Here is a 25356-nt window from a genome sequence, read left to right as displayed (position 1 = left end):
GTCTGACAAATTAGTATTAAATGCAATGAGGATTCAAAAGTGATCAATGTTTTTCAATATTTGAGGTATACATATGTAAGACTGCATCAGGTAACACTAAAAGGGTACAGGAGCAGTACTTCACTAGAATACTACAACAATATAAGTATTAGAATTCTGCCTTATCATGTGGACTGTAATTCACATCAAATATTCCTTTAGTCTGGATATATTGTATGTCAATCTCATAATGGTTGTAACACAACTTTGGAACCAAGAGTCGATCAAGATATGTTTTAGATAAACATTTACTGTTTAGTGTGATAATGCATAAATATAATATCTGTAAGATAGTGGTATGAAATTTAGGACTATTTCAGCCTTGAAGAAGTTGCTGTTTTAATGAAGTCCGAGGTGCAAGAATTGAACTAAAAAAAGATAAAGTGTCACTGCAATGATAGTTTCATATTAAGCGGTCTGTTCTTTTGGTTTATGTCACTTTGTCTTTTTACAAAGTGGACTAATTAGGGGCAGAGGGAAGGTGACGCTATTGCAGACTTGAGGGTATCCAACGACTCTGCAATGTCTCTGCTGATCTTCAAGGTTTATGCCTCAGTGCAGGGAATCATTACAAAAGCCTGAGGTTTCCCAGTAAACCAGTATGGCAATGACACACTATGTTTTCTCATGCCCAGGGGCAATGAAAACATACACAGGATTGGCTGACTGCCTACCTAAAGGTACATTGTCTAGAAATGCTTTATTTTAACTGCCACATATGATTCACACAGATCAGAGCACGCCTACGCAGAATAACATTATTTTTTTCTAAACGTTTCACTATACTATATAGTACACTGGAAAATTAGCTCTCAAATGTGCTTTATTTATTAAATCAAAGTATAATTATTTAAGAACATGGTTAGTATTAGGATTAAATTAGGGTTAATAATAAAACGTTTTTCAATTTGATTTAGTGCTAGGTTTACAATCCGGGTTAAGTTAGGGAAAAATAAATGATTTTGTTAAATGTAATTTACCTAAGGGTCTATATATGGTGAATATGGCGGGGCAAGGTCGTGGTAAATGATAACCGACACTTGCCTTTTCAGCATAGCAGTAGTCAAAGGAGTGGTATCAATTTAGGGTCAGGTTAAGGTAGTGGTCATAAAGGTAATAGCATACAACCCAGATATCGTTTTCTAGTTAAGAAGAGATTAATTTTTTTGAGGGGGGATGTTAAATCAAGGATTGAGCTACAAGAAAATCCAGGCCATGCCTCTATTGTTCTTAGTGACTACAGCAGCCACTTCCTGAGCCTGATCAGCCAGAACAATGTCTTCTTTTTCACCAAACTCACCTTCACCCCACATCCAGACTACTTAAAAAAGCAATGACATTTCAACAAAATGCTGAATAACAACCTTTCACACTAATTCCCCGTGCTTTGTTACGCCATAGCAACATTTAAGACTCGCTACTCAGGATCAAGTACCACCTGTTAAACTAGTCCAACAACCTTGACAACCTCACATCAGGACGCTAAAATCAATACATATATAGGATAAACCACACAATATTCAGCAAGGTCATTCATGTGACAAAAGCGCTTTACATAGCTTCTATGAAGACTACACGCTCTTCCCCAAACAATTCTTCAACAGCAGTAGTGATTATGCTATTTGTTACAAACCATGGGGCATGTTCAATGGACAGGGTCATGTTGTGAGATACTGCCACCTTAAACACACAATAAAAAGAGAAGGAAATGAAACTTTGTAAATATTGGGCAGAGCCATGTTAGAGTTCTACTTTTCAGCATCTAGTCCTTCTCGCTACTGAGTTAGCAATGAAAGACGGGTGCATTGCTCCGTGAACAACTTCATATTCATAACCACTTTGTATTTGGACTCTTGGAGGGGAAACCGCATATTTTCAGAACAACCTAAACATTCAGAAAACTGTCTCCTCAATATTAGAATTATACAAATAATATATCAATGAGGGGCCACACTCACTGCTCAGCAGCCATTAACATAATAATAATTCCACATTTATAAAGCGCAAACTTATCACCCCTAAGGATATCCAGGCGCTTGGGGTCGTCGGGAGATTAGGCGAGCTATTGCCCAGAGTCCCATGATGCTGAGCTGCCGCCGGCGATCAAACCGTGAGCGCCGCGCTACAGAGTCAGCCACTTTGGCCGCTGCTCCACACATCCAACATATAGGTGTATAATCTTATATGGGAATTTAATGCATCATCTGTGCATAAATAGCTGAAGTATTCGGTTTTATTTATTTTTCATTTCCTGGATTAGAAAGCCAGCTATGTCACCTTTCCACCACTTCTGAACCCGGTTAGCAAGAAACAGATTTGGTGAGGGAATGTAACAAGCTACCCAAATACGTTTTAGGGACGGGAAGCTATTAAACAAAGAAAAAGGACACCCATGTGCTGTGAACTGGGACAGATGTACGTCTGTCACGACATGGAACGAGTTCTGTCCCTTGAGCTACTTAGCCGAGATGCCGGTGTTTGCGTTAGAAGTTGGAAGCCAGCACGAATATGTAGATTTTATGAGTTTTCGTAAGAGCAAGTTGTTTGCCTGTACACTATTGGCTTAATCAAGTGTGTTCCACAGTATAAACGATATGCATTATGTTTCTTTGTGGTTAGCAGACTGACGTGGTGTTACAATACTGGGGAATTTAGAGTGATGGACAACTGATGCTAGTAATCAGAGTGCTCATAATTGCAGAACTGAGCTGTGGCAAACTCAACATGGCAACTTGCCTCAACGAGCACAAGAGCGTTCACAAGGACAGCTAGAAGTCGGCACCTTTGTGCATTGCTCTCAAGGACAGATCTTCGCACTGCTGATGTACATCCAAAATATCAGATGAAAAGTTACAATGAGGGCAAAGAGGAACAGTAAGGTTTCTAGAAATAATTCTTTCAGGACAAATCATGGTTCATCTCTTTTTGAAGAACTCACACTCTAACAGTTTTGCTGGCAAAGACATTTTCAGAATTGATTTGATCAACCCTCTGGCTATGCCTGAGATTCCATTCCAGGTTATCGCTTAGGTAATAGTTTGTAGTCTACCATTTTGTAGGTCAATCGGTCGCAATGCGGAATGGTGGTCTCCATTTAAGGCACTAAGGAAATTCTTTTTGATGTTCACTAGGGCAGACTCTGGTATTCATGAAATAATCTGCGAGTTCTTTCTCCTTCTCATTTTCTCTGGAGTCTTTGGCGAGGGTGCAGTAGATTTGAAATGGATCAATAGTTAGGTAGCCTTTTGGCGTCTGCAGTGTTTGCTTGGAGGGGTTGAAACTGCATGCTTCAAAGGTGTGCGGCAGCTCTCTGCAGAAGGGACGCATTCACCAACTCTAGGATGTTGCCGCAAGTGTAGGGACGAATCCCTTCAAGCATAATGGTCAGCAAGGACCTGAGGAGAGGCTGGTTGGAAGCTGGGAAGTTCTTTCCTAACTTCCAACCCTATTCTCGTCATGGGTTTGACACATTTTAGCTGGGTTCTGGGGTATTGTTTAGCCTGTTCCATAATGGTCTGGCAGATTACTGATATTACTGGCTTATCAGGTTGTTTGTGATATCCCTAATGTAAGGTCACATGTTGCCCCCTTTCCTGCTTTATCAAACCCCTGCTTTATTATTTATGTGCTCCAAAACTTGAGAGCCTAAAAAACACAGTAGTCGGGTATGGCTGAAGAGTGTACAAGGAAACTAGCATCATAATGGGTCGCCCCAATTCAAAGCACACTGCCATGTTGGAAAACGCTGTCAACAGTTAATATGCTAAATCTTTGCATTATTAATGCATCCTCATCCAACACTAAAATATCAACCTTTTACTATTTGTGGCCCGGAGGTGGAAGATAATGGGATGTTACTAAATATAGCACCTCGATACCAAAAACAACATTATGTAAGCTGTACTTTAATCTCTCGCAATGCCGTTTAATTACAATGTACAGGTGCCTCAGGGTAAATTTGGGATCACGTTCAAGAGCGTGATTATTATTGTCAGAGCATGTGCTAACCGTGCACAAGGAGCGTTCGTGATGACGTAAACATTCAGAGGCTTCCATTTCATTCAGTATTGTTAGTAAACATGTCCAAACTACTGCACGTCTGGCAAATGAGAAATAGTGTGCGTATGTGGCAGACAGAGGCAAGCAGGCCAGACAGCAAGCAAGCACACCACCAGATTGACAGAGTGAGAGGCACGCAGGCCGATAGACGGGTAGAAAGAGGTAGGCAGAGCAAGAAGGTTTTCTGTCAGACTGACTCAGTGATAGACAAGCAGACAGACGCAGGATGAAAGAGGCAGGCCACCAGAAGAACTTAGAGAGAAGCATAGCCAGACAAAGCCAGGCAGATCACAAAGCAAGCAAGCATGCCACGAGAAATAGATACAGAGGCAGATGGACTAGGAGCTGGGTAGAGGCGGACACAGACAGGACAAGGCAGGCAGGCAGACCAAACAGCAAGCAAGCACACCATTAGATAGACAGAATGAGAGGCACACAGGCGGACAGACGGGTAGAAAGAGGTAGGCAGAGAACAGAGCAAGCAGGTTTTCCTCCAGACTGAGTGATAGACAAGCAGACAGACGTAGGATGAAAGAAGCAGGCCATATATATATATATGAACATAGAGAGAAGCAAAGCCAGAAAAAGGCAGACAGATCATAAAGCAATCAAACATGCCATGAGACAGCGGGTCTGAGAAATAGATACAAAGAGGCAGATAGTCTAGGAGCTGGGTAGAGGCAGACACAGGCAGGACGAGGCAGGCAGACCATAGAGGAAGCAAGCACACCATCAAGAGAAACTAGCAGGCAAATGGAGTGGCAGCCAGTGAGAGAAAAAAACATGAAAACTGTGGAGCAATTACTCCAAAAGACAGGTAGATTACATGGAGCGGCAGACTGGGAATTGGGTCTAGACACAGGCAGTTAGATGAAAGCAGACACGAAGCAAGCAAGTACACGATAACAGAACATACCACGTGTATTTGTAAAGCAGACGTTCACCCCGAACGGGGAATCTTGGCGCTGAATAACAGATGTTTATAGCTACCCAACTCAATGGTACTCATTTTATCGACCTCAGATGGATGAAAGGCTGAGTTGACCCGCCAGTATTTGAACCTGCTGTGTCCATGATGTCGAACACAGGTCCCTGCAGTGGATGAATTAGTCCGCTGAGCCACCAGACCCGGCTGCACAGACCCAGACACAATGAGACGGGCAAACTAAAAGGCAGATAGACTGAACCATGTAGGCAGGGAGGCAGGTAGAGAGATACATTAGTACATCAAATTCTCTGCAGGCTTTTATGGACTTTATGGGACGTGGTGTTAAAGTAGGCTTAGCAGTTAATTACACAGCAATGTGAGGGCTAAAAGTAGGCAGGAATTCCAGGTCATTCTCAGGTCTGGACTGCTGCAGCGCCCGACAACTACTGGTTTGGTTTAGAAATGAAATGTGTGGGGGGCATGGCTTGCGCGTCATCGGGAATGGCGGCGTAATTTCGGAGCTCCAACGCCGACCTCCGCTCTGAGTTGTATTGCGATTCAGAAAAGGGGGTGGTGATGAACAGAGTGTCCGAATTAAGCAGGCCACTCTTACCCAGTCCAAAGATCAGGGCTTGATCCATCACCGTTATTTAGCTCACTGCCCCATCCCAGCTCAGAACCTGGCTATATGCAAATTTGTCTGTCCCTGGCCCAGTGCATCATGGGAACAGGGCAGACCAAACTACCAAGCCAATTCTTCACCAGAAAGGAGACAAGCTTCCGGGGACCGGTTTCTGGCATTTCAGCCGTCGTCGGCCCGGCTTGCTTGAATCCGGATGGAGCAGTGAGCAAGGGACTCATGTCTGAGTATACCCTGCCACACCTATAGTGGCCAAAAACGATTCAGAAAAGGGGGTGGTGATGAACAGAGTGTCCGAATTAAGCAGACCACTCTTACCCAGTCCAAAGATCAGGGCTTGATCCATCACCGTTATTTAGCTCACTGCCCCATCCCAGCTCAGAACCTGGCTATATGCAAATTAGTCTGTCCCTGGCCCAGTGCATCATGGGAAAAACGGTGTTGGATCTAGCCCGGATCTCTTGACTGGGTGAGAGTATTCTGCTTAATTCAGAAACTCTGTCCATCACCACCCCTTGTTGTTAAATATTTTGTCCACCCTAAGCGTGGAAGGGTATACTCAGATGTGAGTCCCTTGCTCATTGCACCATCAGGATTCAAGCAAGCCGGGCCGACGACGGCTGAAATGCCAGAAACCGGTCCCCGGAAGCATGTTTCCTTCCCAGTGTAAGAATTGGCTTGGTAGTTTGGTTTGCCCTGTTCCCATCATGCACTGGGACAGGAACAGACTAATTTGCATATAACCAGGTTCTGAACTGGGATGGTGCAGTGAGCTAAAAAACGGTGTTGGATCTAGCCCTGATCTCTTGACTGGGTGAGAGTATTCTGCTTAATTCAGAAACTCTGTCCATCACCACCCCTTGTTGTTAAATACTGAGTTGTATTGCGGCGGCATTTGGGGCTTTAAAGACATTCTAAGAACACTACTTTCAACCGGAATATGAGGTGAGCCCAGCGCCCTCATTTTCGCCGATTTTAGTGCAGTTTTGGATGATTTGCTCGTAGCGGCTCGGGCGGCTCAACCCCAGCCGCCATTTTGCGAGCAGCGCGCACCTCGGCATGTGAGGTAACTGCACTGCATTTTAACTTTTCAAGGACCTTTCGACCCCATGGTCACACATATTTTCATCACGGTGAGGCTGACCATTAGTTTCATTCCGTTTTACGGCTTCCATGCACCTAATTAATGCCGCGGACTGATTAAGACTTCAGCCCCCATTTTGTCTGCATCTACTCGCTCTCAGCTTCTACTGCTGCGCTCATTTACTGTTTGGGCATACCTTTGGCTGTTTTGATGTTTCTTCAGTAATATGAGGCTTAAATCTGCTTTCACAAGTAACTGTTTACATTGGGCTGTTGTTTCTCAAGTGTGACTCGGACCTGCAACTTATTACCTGTTCCACTATGCCTGTCTGGTGCTTTTCTCAGCATACCTTTTCAGATTTTTTTATATATTAATTCAATGACTCTACTTTCAACCTTCTTCCACTAGAACATGTTGGCTGCTGCTCTGCTCATACGCCTATTTTCGGTTGTTGGTACCTCTCAGCAAATTACTGTTGTGGATTAATTTCCTCTGCTCGTTAGGGGTTAATGCTCCTATACCTGACTCTACAAGTGCGTCCAACAAGTTTCTACTGCGGTTCTCCTTGGCTGGTCCTCCTGCTTCTCCTATATTGTCAGTGGCCATCGTTTCAACTATTTCCTGAGTTATTACATGGGGAAGCTTCGCAACCTCAAGCTTTCTAGAGTCACTAAAGCCACTGCCAATTCAGATTCCAATTCTCCACTTCAGGATATGGAGGAGGGTACGCTGTCAAAGTCAGAGGTCTCACATGGCGCTATCCCTAAGTCTCGAAATGGCGGCAAAACCTCTTCCTCCCTGGTTTCTTCCAAACGTCTTAAAAAAGATCCTCCTTCCCCTGAGAGCGTCACAACTCCTTCGTCTATGGATCTCATATTGGAAGAACTGCGTGCTCTCAAGCCTTTCATGGAGGCCACCACTAAAAATATGCAGGCCATGCAAGACAAGTGGACGACCCTTGAATCCCGGGTCCTAGTCCTGGAACAGTCAACAGAGTCTATTCAATCCTCCTGCTCTCACATCCCTTCAATGGAGGCCGAGATTATATTACTTAAGAAGCAGACGGAGGATTTGGAAAACAGAAACCGCAGGAACAACCTTCGCCTCTACGGTCCTCCTGAACTTACGGAGGAGTCTAATCCAACGGCTTTCTTCCAAACATTTCTCTCAAAGATCTTAGATGCCCCGGCTCTAGCCTCCATCAACATTCAGAGAGCTCACCGTCTTTGTCCTAAAACTTCTTCTGAGCCTAGAGGAGTCATCATGCTGTTCCTACAATACACCGATTTTCTGCAGGTTCTCGCAGCCGCTAAACTCAAGAAACAAATTCTATGGGAAGGACATCGTCTTTATCTATCTCAAGATGTTTCCAAGGCCACTGCGGACAGACGACGGAAGTTCCTGGACTTACGTCCGCAGCTCAGAGCCCTCAATGCTCGTTATGGACTTCTTCACCCATGTCTTTTCAAAGTTACGTACAAAGACAAAACCACCACCTATGAAGATCCTGCCGTCCTTCAAGATTTTCTTCATCGACACGGTCCTAAAGTTATGGATGTTTCCAGACCGGTTTGAATGGTCCTTGGGACTCTTCAATTGTGTTGATGTCATTCTCTATTTGTAGTTCTTATTATTGTTGTCATTTACCCTTCTATATTTTCCCTCTGTTTAGGCTTAGCCTCTTTTCATGATTTTTATTCATCTCCAATATTTACCCTTCTCTTTCTCCTATTTTTGCAGATGTTCCCTTCTCTTTCCCGACCAGACGTAACCTATTGTTTCTGTATGCCGCACTTTGGACTTGGACTTATGTCATTAGAGGTCAGGCGCTTGCTCTTGATGTGGTCGTCGTCTTCTCCTGACGCCACCACCCTCATTCTCCTTGTGCGTTTTTTCCGTTTCGTAAGTATGTCTTTCAGTCGTTAGTTTTGGACTTGTACTGTCTTCTTGATCTTGTTTGTTTCTGTCTTTTGTCATTCTCTTCTAATCTTGGATTTCTCCCAGTCTTTCTATTCCTTCCCTTTCCTTCACTTCATCTGTTTTTCCTTACTCGTTTCCTTCAGCATCTCCTTATCTTACCCTTCCTTTTGTACTATCTTTGCGATATCATCTACCCTTCTTACTTTTCTCTCCTTCTTTTCGCTCTTCTTTTCTTCTAAGTCTTCTCTTTTTATCCTTCAAGCATTTCCATCATTTCTCCTTTTCTCCATTTTACCAATTTCTTCTAGGTTTTTGCATTTCATGAGCAGGTTATTGTTTATTGCTTTTATGTACCGTTTCATTCCGAGTCACAACATGGAATATTAAGGGATTAATTAATCCCATTAAAAGGCAAAGGGTATTATCACACCTAGCTAGGCTTAATACTGATGTCGCCCTCCTTCGGGAATCCCATCTTTCGGAGGCGGAGGCTTTAAAGCTTAAACGTTGTTGGGTGGGTCATGTTTTCTGCTCCCCCACTGTTGATAAGAAGAATGGTGTTGTGATTTTGTTGCATAAAAAGTTAAATATTGCCTCAGTTTCTCATGAATGTGATGATAACGGCCGTTGGGTCATTGTTAATTTGCTTGTTGATAATATCCCCCTTGTCCTTTTTAATGTATACGCCCCTACTGGAGTTGATAGATCCTTTTGGCCATCTATCTCTGATAAACTAGCTTCCCTCTCCGTGGATTACATTTTGTTCGGTGGGGACTGTAATCAAATTATGGACCCCTTTCTCGACCGTCATTCTAAAGTCAGATTTATACCCTCCAAGATGCACTCCCAATTTGTCAAAACCTCCCAGAATAATGCTCTGGTAGACATCTGGAGACTTTGCAACCCAGACCTTCAAGAGTATAGTTTTTTTCTCCCCTCCCCACCAATCCCAATCTCGCATTGATCATATTTTCCTTAGCAAATCCCTATCCCAGCATGCCATTCGTTCTGAAATAGGTTCCATTCTACTCTCTGACCATGCTCCCGTCTTTGTGGACTTAGATCTCCTTCCGTTCTCTCCTCCCTCAGGCAGATGGAGGTTCAACAACACTCTGCTTCAAGATCCCACTTTTTGCTCTGAATTTTCCACTGAATTTTCCTTATTAATCACACTCCTGATTCCACTTTTGTTATGGTGTGGGACTCATTCAAAGCAGCCTCTAGAGGTTTTATTATCAATTTTGTGGCAAGGCGGAAAAAACTTAGGGAGACCAAGTCAGCTCAAATTCTGGCTGAGATCAAACGTCTAGAACACGACTATTACTCCTCTAATTCGGACACCTCTCTTACTAAACTTATTGAGGCGAAAATCTCCTTTAATAAATTCACAACTGAAGCAGCCTCTAATCTTTTATTAAAATGCAATTCCCGATACTATGGTGGCAAAAATAAGATGGGTAAACTCCTTGCTAACTATTTAAAAATAAGACTAGAACGTACGAAGATTGAATCTATACGGACCTCCTCTGGTGAATCCTGCTTTAAAGACAGGGACATTCTCTCAGAATTTGTCAAATTTTATGATACTCTGTATACCCCTGAACAGGTTCCCACTCCTTCGGAGCTTATTTCCTATTTCCAATCCCTTCCCTCTCCTCCAACATCCCATGTTAATTTAGATTCTTTGGATCTTGATATATCACTTTCCGAGATTTCTCTTGCGGTATCTAAGCTCAGACATGGGAAAGCTCCTGGTCCCGACGGCTTCACCATTGAATTCTATAGTCATTTTGCCTCCCTCCATCTCCCTAAGCTTCTACTTTTGTTCCAATCCTTTCTCACAGCGGGATCTTTGAGTGGTTCCTTACAACAGGCCTTAATTTGCTTAATTCCCAAAGAGGATAAGGACCACTCTCTCTGCAAGAATTATCGCCCGATCTCTTTGGTCAATACGGACTATAAGATACTAGCTAAAATTCTTGCTCTGCGAATGGATCCCATCTTGCCTGATTTAATTGGCCCGAACAATCTGGGTTTGTCAAGTGCCGTCTTTCTTCAGACAATTCGCGAGTTTTTCTTAATATTCTCAGCAGTGCTTCGCAGTAGACCTCCCTTTTGCAGCTATCTCCTTAGATGCGGAAAAAGCTTTCGACAGGATTGGATGGGATTTTATGTTTCAAGCTCTTCGTTGGTTTGGTATCCCTTCTAAATGTATTTCTATTATCTCCTTACTTTATTCTAACCCCCAAGCTTCCATTTATGTTAATGGGATGACCTCAGACTATTTTCCTTGCATAGCGGCGTACGTCAAGGTTGTCCACTTTCCCCTTTATTATTTGTTTTGGCTTTAGAACCATTTCTTACTAAAATTTGTCTAGATGATAAAATATCTGGGTTTCGCTTTGGTTCCAATCAAGTTAAACTTTCAGTCTATGCGGATGATATCCTCTTTTACTGCTCCGATCCTCTTTCATCTTTGTCTCCCTTTCTGCAGCAAGTCTCTTCTTTTTCCGCTGTCTCTGGTTATCGCCTAAATGTCGATAAATGTGAAGTCCTTCCTTTGAATCCTCTTTGTCAGCAACATCATTTCGTTCAATCTAGTTTCTCTTGGCAGTCATCCAAAATTAAATATCTAGGTGTTTTGTTCGCACCTCGTTTGTCGGACACTCTCAAGTTGAACTTTGCTTTTATTTCTAAGAAGGTGGAAACGGCTATTACTCGTTGGCACCCACTCTTTTTATCCCGGTGGGGTCGACTTAATTTTATAAAGATGATGCTTTTTCCCCTCCTTCTCTATACTCTCTCTAAGCTCCCAATGCGTATTCCGGCGTCTTGTTTTTAAAAAATTGACTCTTTGCTTTTAAAATTCCTTTGGCACGGCAAGCGTCCTAGGATAGCCATTGCTACACTTCGAAAAGATAAAGCTCAGGCTGGTGTCCGCTTCCCTGATTTCAAAGAATATCATCGCGCTTTTTCTCTGAAACAGACAACCCGATTGGCTTTCGACAGATCCTCCATTTTATCCTCCCTTATGGTTAACTATGGAATCTTCCTTCATTTCTCCCTTCACTTTCCGTGAACTTATTTTCTTCACGTCTTATCCCGCTCGTCTTCATACTCCTATTATATCTCATTGTCGTGCTCTTCTTCATCACTTTTTATCTTCATCATATCCTTCCCTTCTTACTTTCCATGAGCTACCTATCTGGTTTAATTCTCAACTTAAAATTTGTAATCGTACTATTTACTGGAAGGTCTGACACTCTCGAGGATTGTGCTGGATCTCTCAATTGCTTTCTCACAATGTCCCGCTCTCCTTCTCGGAACCCCAGTCCTCTTTCCTGCTACCCTCCAGTGCCCACTCACAATATGACTTGCTTTTACCTGTTCTTACCTCTTGTCTCCAATCATTGCAGACATCCAATGATATTCCTTTAGACAGTCAAGCCACTTCCTCCTTACTAGAATCTACCCCCTCAGCTTCTTCCCTTTATAATTCCTTCCGCTACACAGTTGTCCGAGTGAAATCTAAAATTGAGATTGCTTGGGAGTCTGATTTTTCTCGAAACTGGTCGATTCTTCTTTGGGATAAAGTTTGGAACAAACTTCATAAAACCTCTAGAGCTACTAACACCACCCAAACGTTATACTTTATTTATAACAGAGTTTTGATTACCCCAATCTCCCTGTCCCGTTTTTCTCCAGAGACATCCCCTACCTGTTGGTCTTGCCCTTTTCTCTCAGCAGACCTAAAACACATGCTTTTTGACTGTCCACATGTATCCAAGTTCTGGAATTCTGTATGGGTCTAAATCCAAAAGATTTTCCATTTTCAGATTCCCTTCTCCCCGGCTCTTGTTTTTCTAGGCTCCCTTTCACCTGACCTCCCTCAATCTCCTCTCCATTACCTACTCCTTGACCTCTTCATACCTGTTGCTTTTCACATTATCACGTCTAACTGGAAGCAAGCTGCGAACGTGTCCTATCGTTCTTGGTGGAAGGCAGTCTGTTTCCTTCACCGACTAGACACCAATTTTGTATCTCCCGTTTCCCTGGCAATTAAACGAGACCTTATTTGGCTTCCTTTGGTAACATTTCTTTCCTCCATTGCCCCAATGACCTCCTCCCTGGATCCTGCTGTTGTTGAAGTCCGCAAACCACCATGAATTTCCTTTTCCTTTGCTTTAAATTTTATTCCGGTTATTATCATATAGTGCATTTGCTTTTCTTAAATATTTTTGCTCATGGTATTTAATTCTCATTTATCTGCCTTTTATGAGATTTTATTGTATTAGCTATTGTAATTTTTCCCTTAAGTTGTAAATTATTGTCATATCCTTCTTCCTGTTTCTTCCTATCTCCCTCCCCCCTTTTCTTTTATCTTCAATAAAATCAAACTTAAAAAAAAATGAAATGTGTAAGTTTGTCAGCAGAGGACAATGTCAGGATATCACAGTGTGTTCCTGTACAATGCCATGAACCCCTTCAGTGTCAAGGTGTATGACAACCCCATGGTCAGGTGTCTTATTTTTAGTAACGGGCAGCAGGATTCAAACGTGGTAATCTCCCACGCACTAAGAGGGGTCTTCAACCAACCCGTGATCCTACAGGTGAATTCTAGGGGTGGGCGATGAATTCCAAGTTTTACTTACTCCGCGAGGAGTTCCGAAAAACTCTGTGGAGCGGAGTTCATGCTCTCGTGCGGCTCGACTACATTAGGCTATCAAATGGTAGACCATCTCCCGGCAAGATTTCTCAACGCGGGAGGTCGCAGCAGGTCACGTCCGCTCGCGTTGAGAAACCTGCCGTTCGCGTTAAGGAAGCTGCTGCTCGAACAGAACATCTAAATAAGCGGCAGAAAGCAGTAGCGTCCTCTTGTGCTGCACATTGTGCCATTTGCTCTGATTTTACAGCACAGAAAAACTCCTGCCACTAAATAAAATCAGCACAACTTACTGCACTCTGCCGCGCGCAGAGTGCGGCAGAGTTTATTCGGCACTTCGCAAAGTTCAGCGTAGCAAAACTCCACAAACTACGCCCAGGCCTAAATTCCAAAGAGGTTCATGACTGGACTCCGCAGAGAAATCTTATTTTTATTATCTCCTTTCTGGCTTTGTGAGGTGCATGTTCGGACGTCTTGACACAAAATAACAGATGTTTATTGGTATCCAACTTATTGGCAATCATTGCATTGACCTTGGAAGGTCAAAAGGTAGAGTGAACCAGTCAACACAGACCCCAGTGTAGAAGCTTTAGTCCAATGAGTTACAAGGCCCCTGTGGATGAATCACAAATCTATTCAAATCTTATTTAGCCCTTAGTGAAAAATCCTTACGTGCATGGCACACATTCCTCCTTCTAACTGTCCAGGGAAAAGGAGGGTTCTTATTTAATTCTTTGGTGCCCTTTTGATTCTCTTTACCAGACACAGAAACAAGAGTCCAACAGGCAATCCCACGATTCCTTTGCAGAATAGTTAAACGTGTATGAGATATCTAAGTGTCTTAAGCAAAATGACTTCTGGGGATACATTTGAACAAGAAATGTTACCCTAAACGTGATGTGTTCCTTTACAGCGATACACTGCTTGACTCTGAACCAGTGTTGTTTTTGCAGCTATAAGTACATTTCTTTTTAAGTGCCACCCCGGAGACAGGATTACTTGTTATCACTCTTCTTTACAGTTTTTAACAGTTCACACAATGCATCTAATGGGGAAAATAAATAATGGTACCCACAGAGCTTATGTAGCACTGGTAAACACATATAATGAAGTACTGGTAACCACATAGATGATGTAGCACTGGTAAGCACAGAAAATATGTAGCACTGCTAAGCACAGATATGATGTAGCAGAGGTAAGCACAGAGATGATGTAGCACTGGTAAGCACAGAGATGATGTAGCACTGGTAAGCACAGAGATGATGTAGCACTGGTAAGCACAGAAAATATGTAGCACTGGTAAGCACAGATATGATGTAGCAGAGGTAAGCACAGAGATGATGTAGCACTGGTAAGCACAGAGATGATGTAGCACTGGTAAGCACAGAAAATATGTAGCACTGGTAAGCACAGAAAATATGAAGCACTGCTAAGCAAAGAGATGATGTAACACAGGTAAGCACAGAGATGATGTAGCACTGGTAAGCACAGATATGATGTAGCACAGGTAACCACATAGATGATGTAGCACTGGTAAGCACAGAAAATATGAAGCACTGCTAAGCAAAGAGATGATGTAACACAGGTAAGCACAGAGATGATGTAGCACTGGTAAGCACAGAGATGATGTAGCACTGGTAAGCACAGAGATGATGTAGCACAGGTAAGCACAGAGATGATGTAGCACTGGTAAGCACAGAGATGATGTAGCACAGGTAAGCACAGAGATTACCTACTTTAATTATTGCCCTCACATGATTTATAGGAAAGAGCTAAGACAAAGATGAATAGGGGTGCTCGGGGATGTAATGGACCAGAATTAGAAATAGTGAAGTAATGCTCCTAGAATATGAATTTGTCAGCGCTGCCACCCCATCACCACAATCCCTTTGCCACATTCCCTGCCTTCCAGAAGCTCTTTCATGCTCTCTGCTTGACCTCTCAATGAAATTTTATGAGAGCTACAAGTGGTAGAATATCCTTGTTTTTGAAAACTCTAGTGAATGTTCCAATAACCGGTTTGATATACTCTTCGTTCGGGAGAGAAAATGAACCCACAAACGACAAGCAAACGGCACAACTTTTTTATTTCTAAATGCCAAAAGGTTTTCTGTATGCCATTCTTTCTCAAAAGAGTTGCCAGCAGTTCATACAAAGCCCTGAGGTTGAACACCAACACACACACAAAAACACACACACACACACGAACACACACGCATGTTAATCTACCTTTACCTAGCCTATGGATATGATGTTTTGTGACATGTGGATTTGACTCTGACTGTCTATGAATATCTGAAGATTTGTTTTGATTTTTAATGTCGTGTGGCTGAGAGAAGCTCTGTGGATATACCTACAAATTGTCGTGTTTCTGGATCTTTGGGTATGGCTGATCTGTAGGTGCATGTATTTCTGTATGTGTTTAACACCACTTGCCATTTGAGGCAATCTGTAATTGTATTTAAGTGTATGCCTATAGGTGATCTCTGTGCATGTGCATGCTTTTTATGTTCCAGAATCATCCAATTGTGATTACCATGACAGAGTGGGGGAGAAGGAGATCTGTGCATGTGTTTGAAAATTGTAATTTGTTGGAAAATAATGAATAATTGTGGCCTGCTCTAGTTAGCATAACTAGGAAGCAGCTGTCTGCATTGACAATCATGCATGACATGCTGCAGAAAAGCCAGCTTTTACTTTAGGTGTACATGCACATGTCTTTCTCTCTTTTCAGAAATTCAACAAAAATACTGTGTTAGTCATGCTCTCTGCCTGTAAATCTAATCTGTTCTGGAGGTAAGGGAGGCGAATGTCTTACTGTAAGAATGCCAAGGCCGTTCAGCCAAGCGAGCTCTGCTGGTAAACACACCATTATGTCCCTGTATTTCATAATCATGAGTTTATCTCCTTAATTCATTATGTGCAGCTTCAACCAATAAGATGCTTAAGGAATTAAGCGTTTCTAGAGGTGTGGTACCAACTATTAGACTAATTGGTTTAAATCACTGAACATTTCTGTTCCAACCCTCCCACATAATACCTTATCATGAAATGCACGCGCCTCCTGTGCCCAAGACATTATTTAAAACAATGGAATTTGGGAATGCGCCTAACCTCTTACTAGCAGATTTTTTGCCTGTAGTTTTGCTTTGAGATGTATTGCTTAGTCTTGAGAGCTCTTTGATCTTTTCTTTGGAAGACGGACCTTTAGTCAGTCTGTTGTTAATTTGGTTGATTTATTAACTACTTTTATTTTCTGTAGTGAGCTATATTTTGAATAAACCCAGGAGGTTGATAACTTTAGAATGTTGTCATGTGCAGTTTTATTGATAGCCGGGGACTAAATATATGAGATACTCGGATCCCCATTCCTGCTTAACGACCCTCTTGATTTAATAATTGGTGCATCGACACGTGTAAGGATATGTATGGTGGTTTCCATAAATTTGCATGTGCAGGTCTTATTTTCAGTTGTTTTACAATTCCTCAATGTGCTAATTTAGGTGTACGTACATGTACCATCGAAGGAATGATCCGGAGACAGGAAAACTTATAATTAAATACTGTATTTTGAAGTCTAAAGTCTAGATTAAGTAAACAAAGGACCCACAAGGGCAGATTAGCTCAGTAGGAAACCAGAGGAAGAATGAATTCCGAGTGAATTCTAGAATAGTAGGATAGAATAGAAGGGATGAAGAGAATAGAAATAGAAATAGAAGAAATATACAGAGTATAGAATACTACAGTACATTTGTTTTATGCAGAGGGCATCATTTGCGAGTGAGCGCAGGAGAAGCATCCCCGTGCACATCTGGCACGGACTGACCTATATCACACACATACCCAGACTCACAAATACATACCAAGCTATAGCTTGCACACGGATGCTTTTGTGTGGTTACTACAGTTTTGAAGGAAACTGGTGGCGAGTGATAGGGTAAGAGTGTATATTTGTATGCATATGTTTGTTTCCTAAATTGATGGTTTTAGCAGGATTCTTTGTGAGCAGGTGCTTTGATTTAGGCTTTTACTCACATTGGGGACTACTCAAGTATTTTCAGCATATTTTGGATCCATACTGGATGTTCTATATGGCAGTGCTCTCCTCATACAATAGAACTCCTCAAACTTGTAAGGGCCGCAGGTATTGAGGGCAGCCTTGGCATCAAAATTTGCTATGTGTCAGTGGAAGACTCCATGCCAAAGAAATTCTCTGTTTCTGGCACAGAGGTTCAAATCTTTTAGAGCCTACTTGGAGCCACAAGATAGTTTTGAAGAGGATCTCACATCTATGAGCTGAGGATTTATGACACTCGCTTGTCTTTACGGATGAGGTTAGCATGCCATCCTTTTCCTTTGAGGTACAAGTCTTTACTGCATTGGATCAGCATTTCAGCTTTCAGCGAAACAAAGATAGTTGGCTCCAAGCAGAGGGAGGAGATGAATTAGAAGCCGAGCACCAAACAGAAATAGAAGAAGCGGGCCACATGCCGAAAGATCTAAAGACTAACTTGCTGGCAGCATTCATCACAGGTGCAACATGAATCTACCTTACTAAGATATTATGTACAGATCAGTTACTATGAATATCACATATGATAAAAAACAAAACAAAATCTTCAATTTAGCGGACTTGGAGAGGGTTCAAATCAGATATCTACACAGTATGGCATGAAATACTAGACTTTCCAGATAATACGTTTGCAAACCACCTGGAAAGTTCTTATAAAAACAATTTCAAAATCGTACTCTTAATATGGACAGTGAATATGATATACGCTGCATGGGCTAAGTTACTGCTTCAAAAGGCACTTTAGATTCTGCGGAGCCAAACTCAACTGTGGTCACCTCAAATACGGACTCCAGAAAATCACTTACAGCAGGATCACAGGTCAATGTTGAACAAACAAACAACAAAAAAACAGGTCTTACCTGAAGACTGGTGTTTAGCATATCGAAGTCACTGTACCGTCTCACAATCTGAAAAAGAGAGCCCAAAACAGCAATAATCAGATGAATGTCACAATGGAATGATCATGGTTAGGCCAATTATGTCTCTAGTGCTGTGACCCTGTGGGGGGGGGGCACATAATACTGGTGTATTAATATTAATGTGTTACAGGGTGAAAGCCCTTTCCACAACCAGACAAGGGGTAGGTCTTGCACTCGGCCATTCACAAAAGTGCATGATTGCAAGATCTTTATTAGATATGTAAAGAGGGCAAAATGTGAACAATCCACCAGATGGGCAATGCCAAACAGCCACTAAAAGCAACAAAAGCAGCCCCGATGCCATGGGAACCATTTCACACACAAGGGCAGAATTTCTTGTTTGCAGCAGCAGCTTATACACTTTACAAGAGGTTTTTTCTCCTAAAACAAAAAAATAACACATGAATCACTAGTGAATAAAGGAATCGGGCAGATTCCTTGTCCTGTTAATGCACTACCACTATATATAAAACCTTTGACAGGTAGTGTCGTATGGCGGCTGGTCGCAATGACCGGCATGGATGAGAGGAGTTGGTGGGGAGTCTAGATACAAAGATGTGAGAGAGGCATGAGAAGTGCTATTCTTTTAAGAGGGGAGTCTTAAGGGTTTTCCTAGAAGGGCTTTGCGTCTACTGGACACATATCCGTTGAGAAGAGTGTTCTGGGTACGAGGGCGCAGACCCTGAAATGTCACAGTAGAAGTTCAAGGACTCGAGTTAGACCAGGCTTGGCTTGGGGGATCCTCACAGAATTGTAACAAAAGTGATCACTGGCAGTTGTTTGGCTTATGTACTTACCATACCACAAATTGTGTCATTTATAGGTGGCAGGTAACACTGAAACAACTCTGTGTTGATGGCAGGTTGGATAATGGGTCACGCCCTATGGACTTCCAGAGAGGGATTGCTTTAGTCTCTTTGTTTTCTTAGGAGCTGGAGTGTCAATAAAAAGGGTGTTGGAGCTCAGAAGATGGTACTGGTCACCGTACGTTACTTGTTTCTAGGCAAGTTAGTTTGGTAATCCAAAATGGAGTTCCTGATACGCCAGGCCCTTTGTGAATCAACAGTTGCCAGTATGATGCAAGGTGCAGTAAAGGTGTTACTCTGATGTAGATCAGTGGTGTAACAATAGCCCCCGCAGCCCCTGTGGGGTGGGGGGTCCACTGAGCTCCAGGGGGGGCCGTCTGGCACTGTGCACAGGCAAAGGGCCCTTGGTCTGAGAGCTAATCACTGGAGCCAGAGCGTGGAGGCCCCTCTCCATGTTCTTTGAGAGGCCCCCCTCCAGTTTTTTTACGCCATTGATGTAGATCATAACCGAGGGGCACCGACAGAAGCATCAGAGGGTCACTTACAGGGAGAGCAAAGCATGATCCCACACACAACTGAGGAACATTAGTTTAGCAAACGATGGATTGATTACTGCAAGGGCAAGCTAGACTACTCTAAAAAAATATCGATTTCCCATTAGAGGCATGAGTACATAATACCATACAGAGTTTTACCGACAGGAACTTTTTTTTTTTTTTTTAACGTAAGCATTATGGAGAATTATTCAATGAATGTTCGGATGAAAAAATGTAGATGGTCTAAAGCTATTTTAAATGTAGCCTTCAAAACAGAGAGACACATTCAAATATCTGGCTCTATACCACATAAATACTGTAAAATCCAGACCAGTCTTGGGTAATGTTACTTTTGCAGTGTACTGTAAAATACCTAAGTTGCCATTAATTTCTCCCTAAATTCCATGTCAGAGATCTGCAGATTCCCTCGGACCAGAATCCTCCAGAAGTTTCTTTAAAATCATATCTAGTTCTGAAAATATTACTTGCTCACTATCCTTACACTTTAGCCACTTACCACTGTATTTATGAACAAAGATTGGCAAAGACAATAGGTTCGTCCTGCTTTGAGCCCTGACTAAACACCTTTGCCATAAAAAGCATGCATATAGGAAATAAAGAATATAATATTTGATAAATATAGTGTACTTTAAAGATGAGAAATAGTCCCTTGTGCAATGCAATACAAGCACTCCAATGAAGGTGGAGTGATACAACAAACAACCAGTAGCATGAGGTGAGAGAGTGGAGAGAAAGAAAAACAAAGACTTCTCTGGGAAGAGGCAGGGCTCAGTCTATGGACTGATAACAAAAGATCATGCGGAATTAAAAACTCTTGTTTAAAAACCCATGCTGTACCTCTGGAAAATAATCTTTAAATACTTTCTTATTTCCAGTGCTTGTGCTCTAAAATATTCAATTTCCAATTTCCCTTAAATAGTTTACTAAAATGCTCACGCCTGGCAACCCATCGGCATACAATTCCAATTCCCGCAGTTACAAATTCCTTATTATTCCCCTATGCCAGCTGCAATCCACATGTGGAAGCCCCCCACAATGCAATCTTCAAAGGCTTGAGGAGGGGTGAAATGCAGTGCACACGTGCACAAACTCACCTGCCAGCTGTTCTCCACGGAGATCCCTCTCTGAACACGGATGATGTACTCCTGAAAAAAATAACAGTGTAAACATGAGGAGCTCGAACCGTTCACGACTCACAGTCAAGAGCAGACTTCACGCCTGCAGAATACTTATGCAAACAAGTTCATCTGAAATACAAATTTAAAACTCGAGACTTGTTCCCTTTCACACGTGTTCACGGTCTGAAATGTCTTACTTGTCACAAATCTGCGCCCGACTGCTGAAATACAATTTTCGATATATTTTTAGTGGGTTTTGAAAATATTAGTGAATACGATTTTCATTCTTTAACTCAAATAAACAAGTAAGCTTTAGCGCGCTTTATGTGGCGAGTCTGTGCTTGCTTTAAATACTGAATTTTCATAATTCGCTGCAGTCCCCGGGCAACACAGCTTCTGTACCTATCGCAAGCAGATAGCCTATGTGTAACTCGAGCATCACCCTTGAGCTGCCGCCATGCGTCACACGCCTGTCTCTGCCAGCGTGTGCCGTTGTAGGTACACTTTTCAAGCAACACACAGGAAACGATATGCAAATTCTAGATTCACTTCTTCCTAAATCCCAGTAAAGCAGAGATGCCCATAATATCGAAGAAAAAATAAATAAACAAACAAACAAGCATAAATTCTGTTGAATTACCCCAAACAAAATAAGATTTCTATTCAGTCAAAATGGACGGCAATATGGAGGTCTTAATGTACAACCTAAGCCCTTCCAGGTGAAAGGTCACACACAGCACTGGCTCTTACGGTCGATAATAGTTTAACACTGAACGGTCCAGAGGGACAGATAAAGGCCGTAATTTGAAATGAAAAGCTCTGCCAGGAACAAAACCAGTTATAATCTGGTTTTAGAAATCCGTTTCCAGCTCTTTGATTGGATGAGACCTGACTGCATAGAAGCATTATCTGGATAGAAGATGTAATAAAGAACAGGGGCATGGATGGCACCCATATGTGACAAAACTAAAAAGCGATTCCCTGAGGAAGAGAAAGGGCCAGCAAAAGTACATTCGTGAGATCTACAGAGAAGCAGATGTTTACGATACGAATAGAAAAACAGCATCACGTGAAATAGACAGAAATGGAATGAGAAGACCGGTTTGAAATACTTTGAAAAAGAAGCCCCAATGATGTATTCAAAGAGAAGAACTGCATATAGGAGGAGGTGCACTTGTGATGTACAGCGCATGAAGGACAAAAGAGGGCAATGGTGATGTAGAAAGGGAGAAGCAATAGAAATGTATAGAGCGAGAAGATTCTATATATAAGATTCTAAGTATAATACTAGAAGGGCTTTTATTTTGTATCACAGTTATTTATTGGTTTTCACAAAGTTTAAAGAAGTACATGCCATGGGTATTAACTTGTAGCTCACAGGGGTTTTCAACGAATTGTTTTCATTTATTGGTCCATTACAGTTTTTCGTCCGCCTACTACTCTTTACAGCATGGGGCAGTGGGTCATCGCACTTAAGCCACTGGCTAACTTCACAGTGAGGGAAGACCCTCAGCACGTTTACAAGGCGCATGTCCACACACTATATATAAGTAGTTCCCTCAAGTGCCCGAAGTTGGTATAACGGTTTTAAAGGAAACATAATTGTATTAACACAATGTAATTAACGCACAATGAATTCAAGATAGTCTGCTGAGAAGCGGTGTTGATAAAGTAGGCCTCGATTTCAAAATGGCTTCTCCTGTTTGTTGCCATCTTTCCCAAGCACGCAGTGATCTTTGTCCTTCTTCGCCTTTCATTCAGTGTACAGTGGATATTTTGTACACGTTTTGAAACATGACCTCATTCTCTTGTGTACAACATGATGTTTAGCTATCAAGTTTTATTTTCATGGTTAGTACAGTGAATGTTTACCAAGATCCACCCTGTTGGGACCACAATGTAATTCTCATAAGAACTTAACCTTGGTTTAGAGTAATTTGTTCTGAGGGAGCCTCTTCCCTGTTTACTTCTGCATCTTCATTTGCTGCACTCATTGTTGCCTTTGCCGCTGCCATCCCTTTTGTCCCGTTTGATGTAGTAGTAGAGAGAACCTTATAATAAGATTTTAATGATGGAGTTACTCTCACTGCTGCTGGTGGCCCGCCTTTTGTCTTTTTCTTGCTTTTCCCTTTTCCTGGCGGTGCATGGGCACGCATCAAGACTGGACTACATTTTGATGGACAGAGTTTGTCTAGAGGCCCTGCAAGACATTAAAATCTTACCCAGTATTCTATCCGATCATGCCCCTATTTTCTTTTCAATTAATACGGGGAAAGCAAGGATTCCAACTAGCCGCAGATGGACCCTAAAAAGGACAGCTCTGAATGATCAGGATATAGTCACAGCGATTGGCGTCTCCTCTAATAATTATTTTTTGGATAACACAGGGTCTGCCCCGTTTGCATTTGTTTGGGACGCCTATAAGGCTTATATTCGAGGTCAGTTTCTCAGTCTAACTAGCCTTAGTAATAAAAAAGAGGCGACCAAATTTAGGACAATAGAAGAGAAAATCTCATCTTTGGAGGTGCAGAGACTAGATGTCCAAGATGATGCCTTGGCACAAGTCTTGGCTGAAATAGAATGCCTACGCCTAGAATATCGAGGTTTATTAGACCAAAAAGTTAAGGCTCAGTGGGCTGCATATTCGATGGAAAATTATGAGTTTGGAGAGAGGGCTGGTGCAGTATTGGCGGGGAAGATAAGAGCAGACCGGGTGAGAAACAATGTCAATAAGCTTATAATCGACGGCCAGGCAACTATATCTTATAATCAGGAAGATATGGAAAAATGTTTTTTTTCCCTCTTTTCGAATTTATACCAAGAAGAGGCCTCCCCAGATTCCTCCACGACCCGACAGTGGTTGGAAAGCAAGGCTCTATCGGGCTTAACAGAGGATGGCCGCAATATGCTTAATAGCCGCTTTACCGAAGAAGAAATAAAACTATGTATAACAAAAAGTAAAAATAATAAGGCAGCAGGGCCCGACGCACTTCCCGGCGAAGTTTATAAAACGCTTCAGGATATGTTGGTACCAAAACTTTGTGAACTATTCAATTACATATATAGCCCTCAGGGTAGAATTCCGCCATCTTGGAAAGAGTCTACCATTGTCTTAATTTTAAAACCAGGGAAGGATCCCCTTAGGGCTGACTCTTATAGACCAATCTCCCTGCTGAACGCAGATTATAAGATCTTTACTAGTGTTTTGGCAGGGAGATTGGCCAAACTGGTCCCGTGTTTGATCAATCCGGACCAGAAGGGTTTCATTCCGGGGAGATACATCCACGAGTTGACCTTACAGTTAATCGGTAATATTGATCTTGCTGTGGCGAGGTCGGAGCGTTTAGCGGTGGCAGCTTATGATGCGGCAAAGGCTTTCGACCGTGTCAACTGGGGTTTCCTCTGGGATGTTCTTACCATCATGGGGTTCGGAGAGACCTTTATTCAAACTATAAGAGGATGCTATGAGGGTGCTTCGGCGGCAATTTTACTAAATGGCTCTTTATCACCACGTTTTGATGTCAGGAGGGGTACAAGGCAGGGGTGCCCCATCTCACCCCTCTTGTTCGACCTCTATATCGAACCTTTGGCACAAGCATTGAGGCTAGACGACCAAATTACTCCTTTTAGAATAAAGGAATACTGCTGCCAGCTGGCATTATATGCAGACGATCTACTGGTTTATACGAGCAACCCAGTAGAGGTTTTTCCCCAGAGTCGAGGAGATAATGGCAGACTATGGTCGATACTCCGGTTATTTAATCAACAATACAAAAACAGAAATAATGTGCTGGGGTGTAGACCAGTGGGAGGAAGCAACAAGCAGCCAGTTCAGGTATTTAGGCATATTAATTACATCTGATCTTAATAATATAGTCAAAATAAATCTGAAAAAGGTGACTAAAGATATTGACCATCTATTTTCGAGATGGCAAAACCTTCCATTAACAATATATGGCCGCGTTAATTTGGTCAAAATGGTCATTTTGCCCAAAATAACCTATCTATTTAACGCGTTCCCCTTAACATTCCAGGATAAAATCTTAAGGAAGATCCAGGGGAAGATAGGTAGTTTTATCTGGGCAAATAAGAACGCCCGGATGTCCTGGAAAAAACTGAAAAGAAGACTGATAAAGGGGGGGTTGGCACTCCCGGACATTGCGTGGTATGCTTTTACTTTCCAGCTAAAAAACATCCGCACACTTTTAAGTAGTCCAGACAACTCTCATTGGGGGCAGATTTTGAATACAATGTTGGATCAGGAAGGGGGTGGCCCTGGTTTTTAGGTCTCGCCTGTCAATGCGCATGCGCATTGAGAGAAGCGAGACTATAGGGCTTTAAACAAAGTTTACCTAACTGCGGCGATTTGGTGCTGTGCCCGTGGCTTTTAGGTCAATGCGCTTGCGCATTGACCTAAAATGCGCGTGCACATCACCAAATCGCCGTCTGTTCCCTCAGCCGCACTCCTCCCACACCTTTGAAGTGAAGCTACCAAATCGCCGTCTGTTCCCTCAGCCGCACTCCTCCCACACCTTTGAAGTGAAGCTTTG

At 42.4% G+C, this 25356-nt stretch overlaps 1 protein-coding gene across 5 annotated transcripts in view; it reads right to left on the bottom strand.

Annotated features, from left to right (window-relative positions):
* Positions 1-25356, bottom strand: part of PXK (PX domain containing serine/threonine kinase like) — a 282257-nt gene that overhangs the window by 176581 nt on the left and 80320 nt on the right. For all 5 annotated transcript variants that reach the window (XR_013601125.1, XM_078661499.1, XM_078661497.1 and 2 more), the window contains exons 2-3: positions 20783-20833; positions 18266-18313 (exon numbers count right to left, since the gene is read on the bottom strand). Coding sequence is in view for 4 of the 5 variants with exons in the window: in XM_078661499.1 (XP_078517625.1) it covers positions 18266-18313; positions 20783-20833 (99 nt within the window). In the remaining variant the exon portion in view is untranslated. The remainder of the gene's footprint in view (positions 1-18265; positions 18314-20782; positions 20834-25356) is intronic.

This window comes from Lissotriton helveticus, chromosome 9 (genome assembly GCF_964261635.1).
Source record: "Lissotriton helveticus chromosome 9, aLisHel1.1, whole genome shotgun sequence".
Classification (NCBI taxonomy): Eukaryota; Metazoa; Chordata; class Amphibia; order Caudata; family Salamandridae; genus Lissotriton; species Lissotriton helveticus.
The sequence above is the reverse complement of the archived record's forward strand: the minus strand, read 5'-3'. Positions and strand labels throughout refer to the sequence as shown.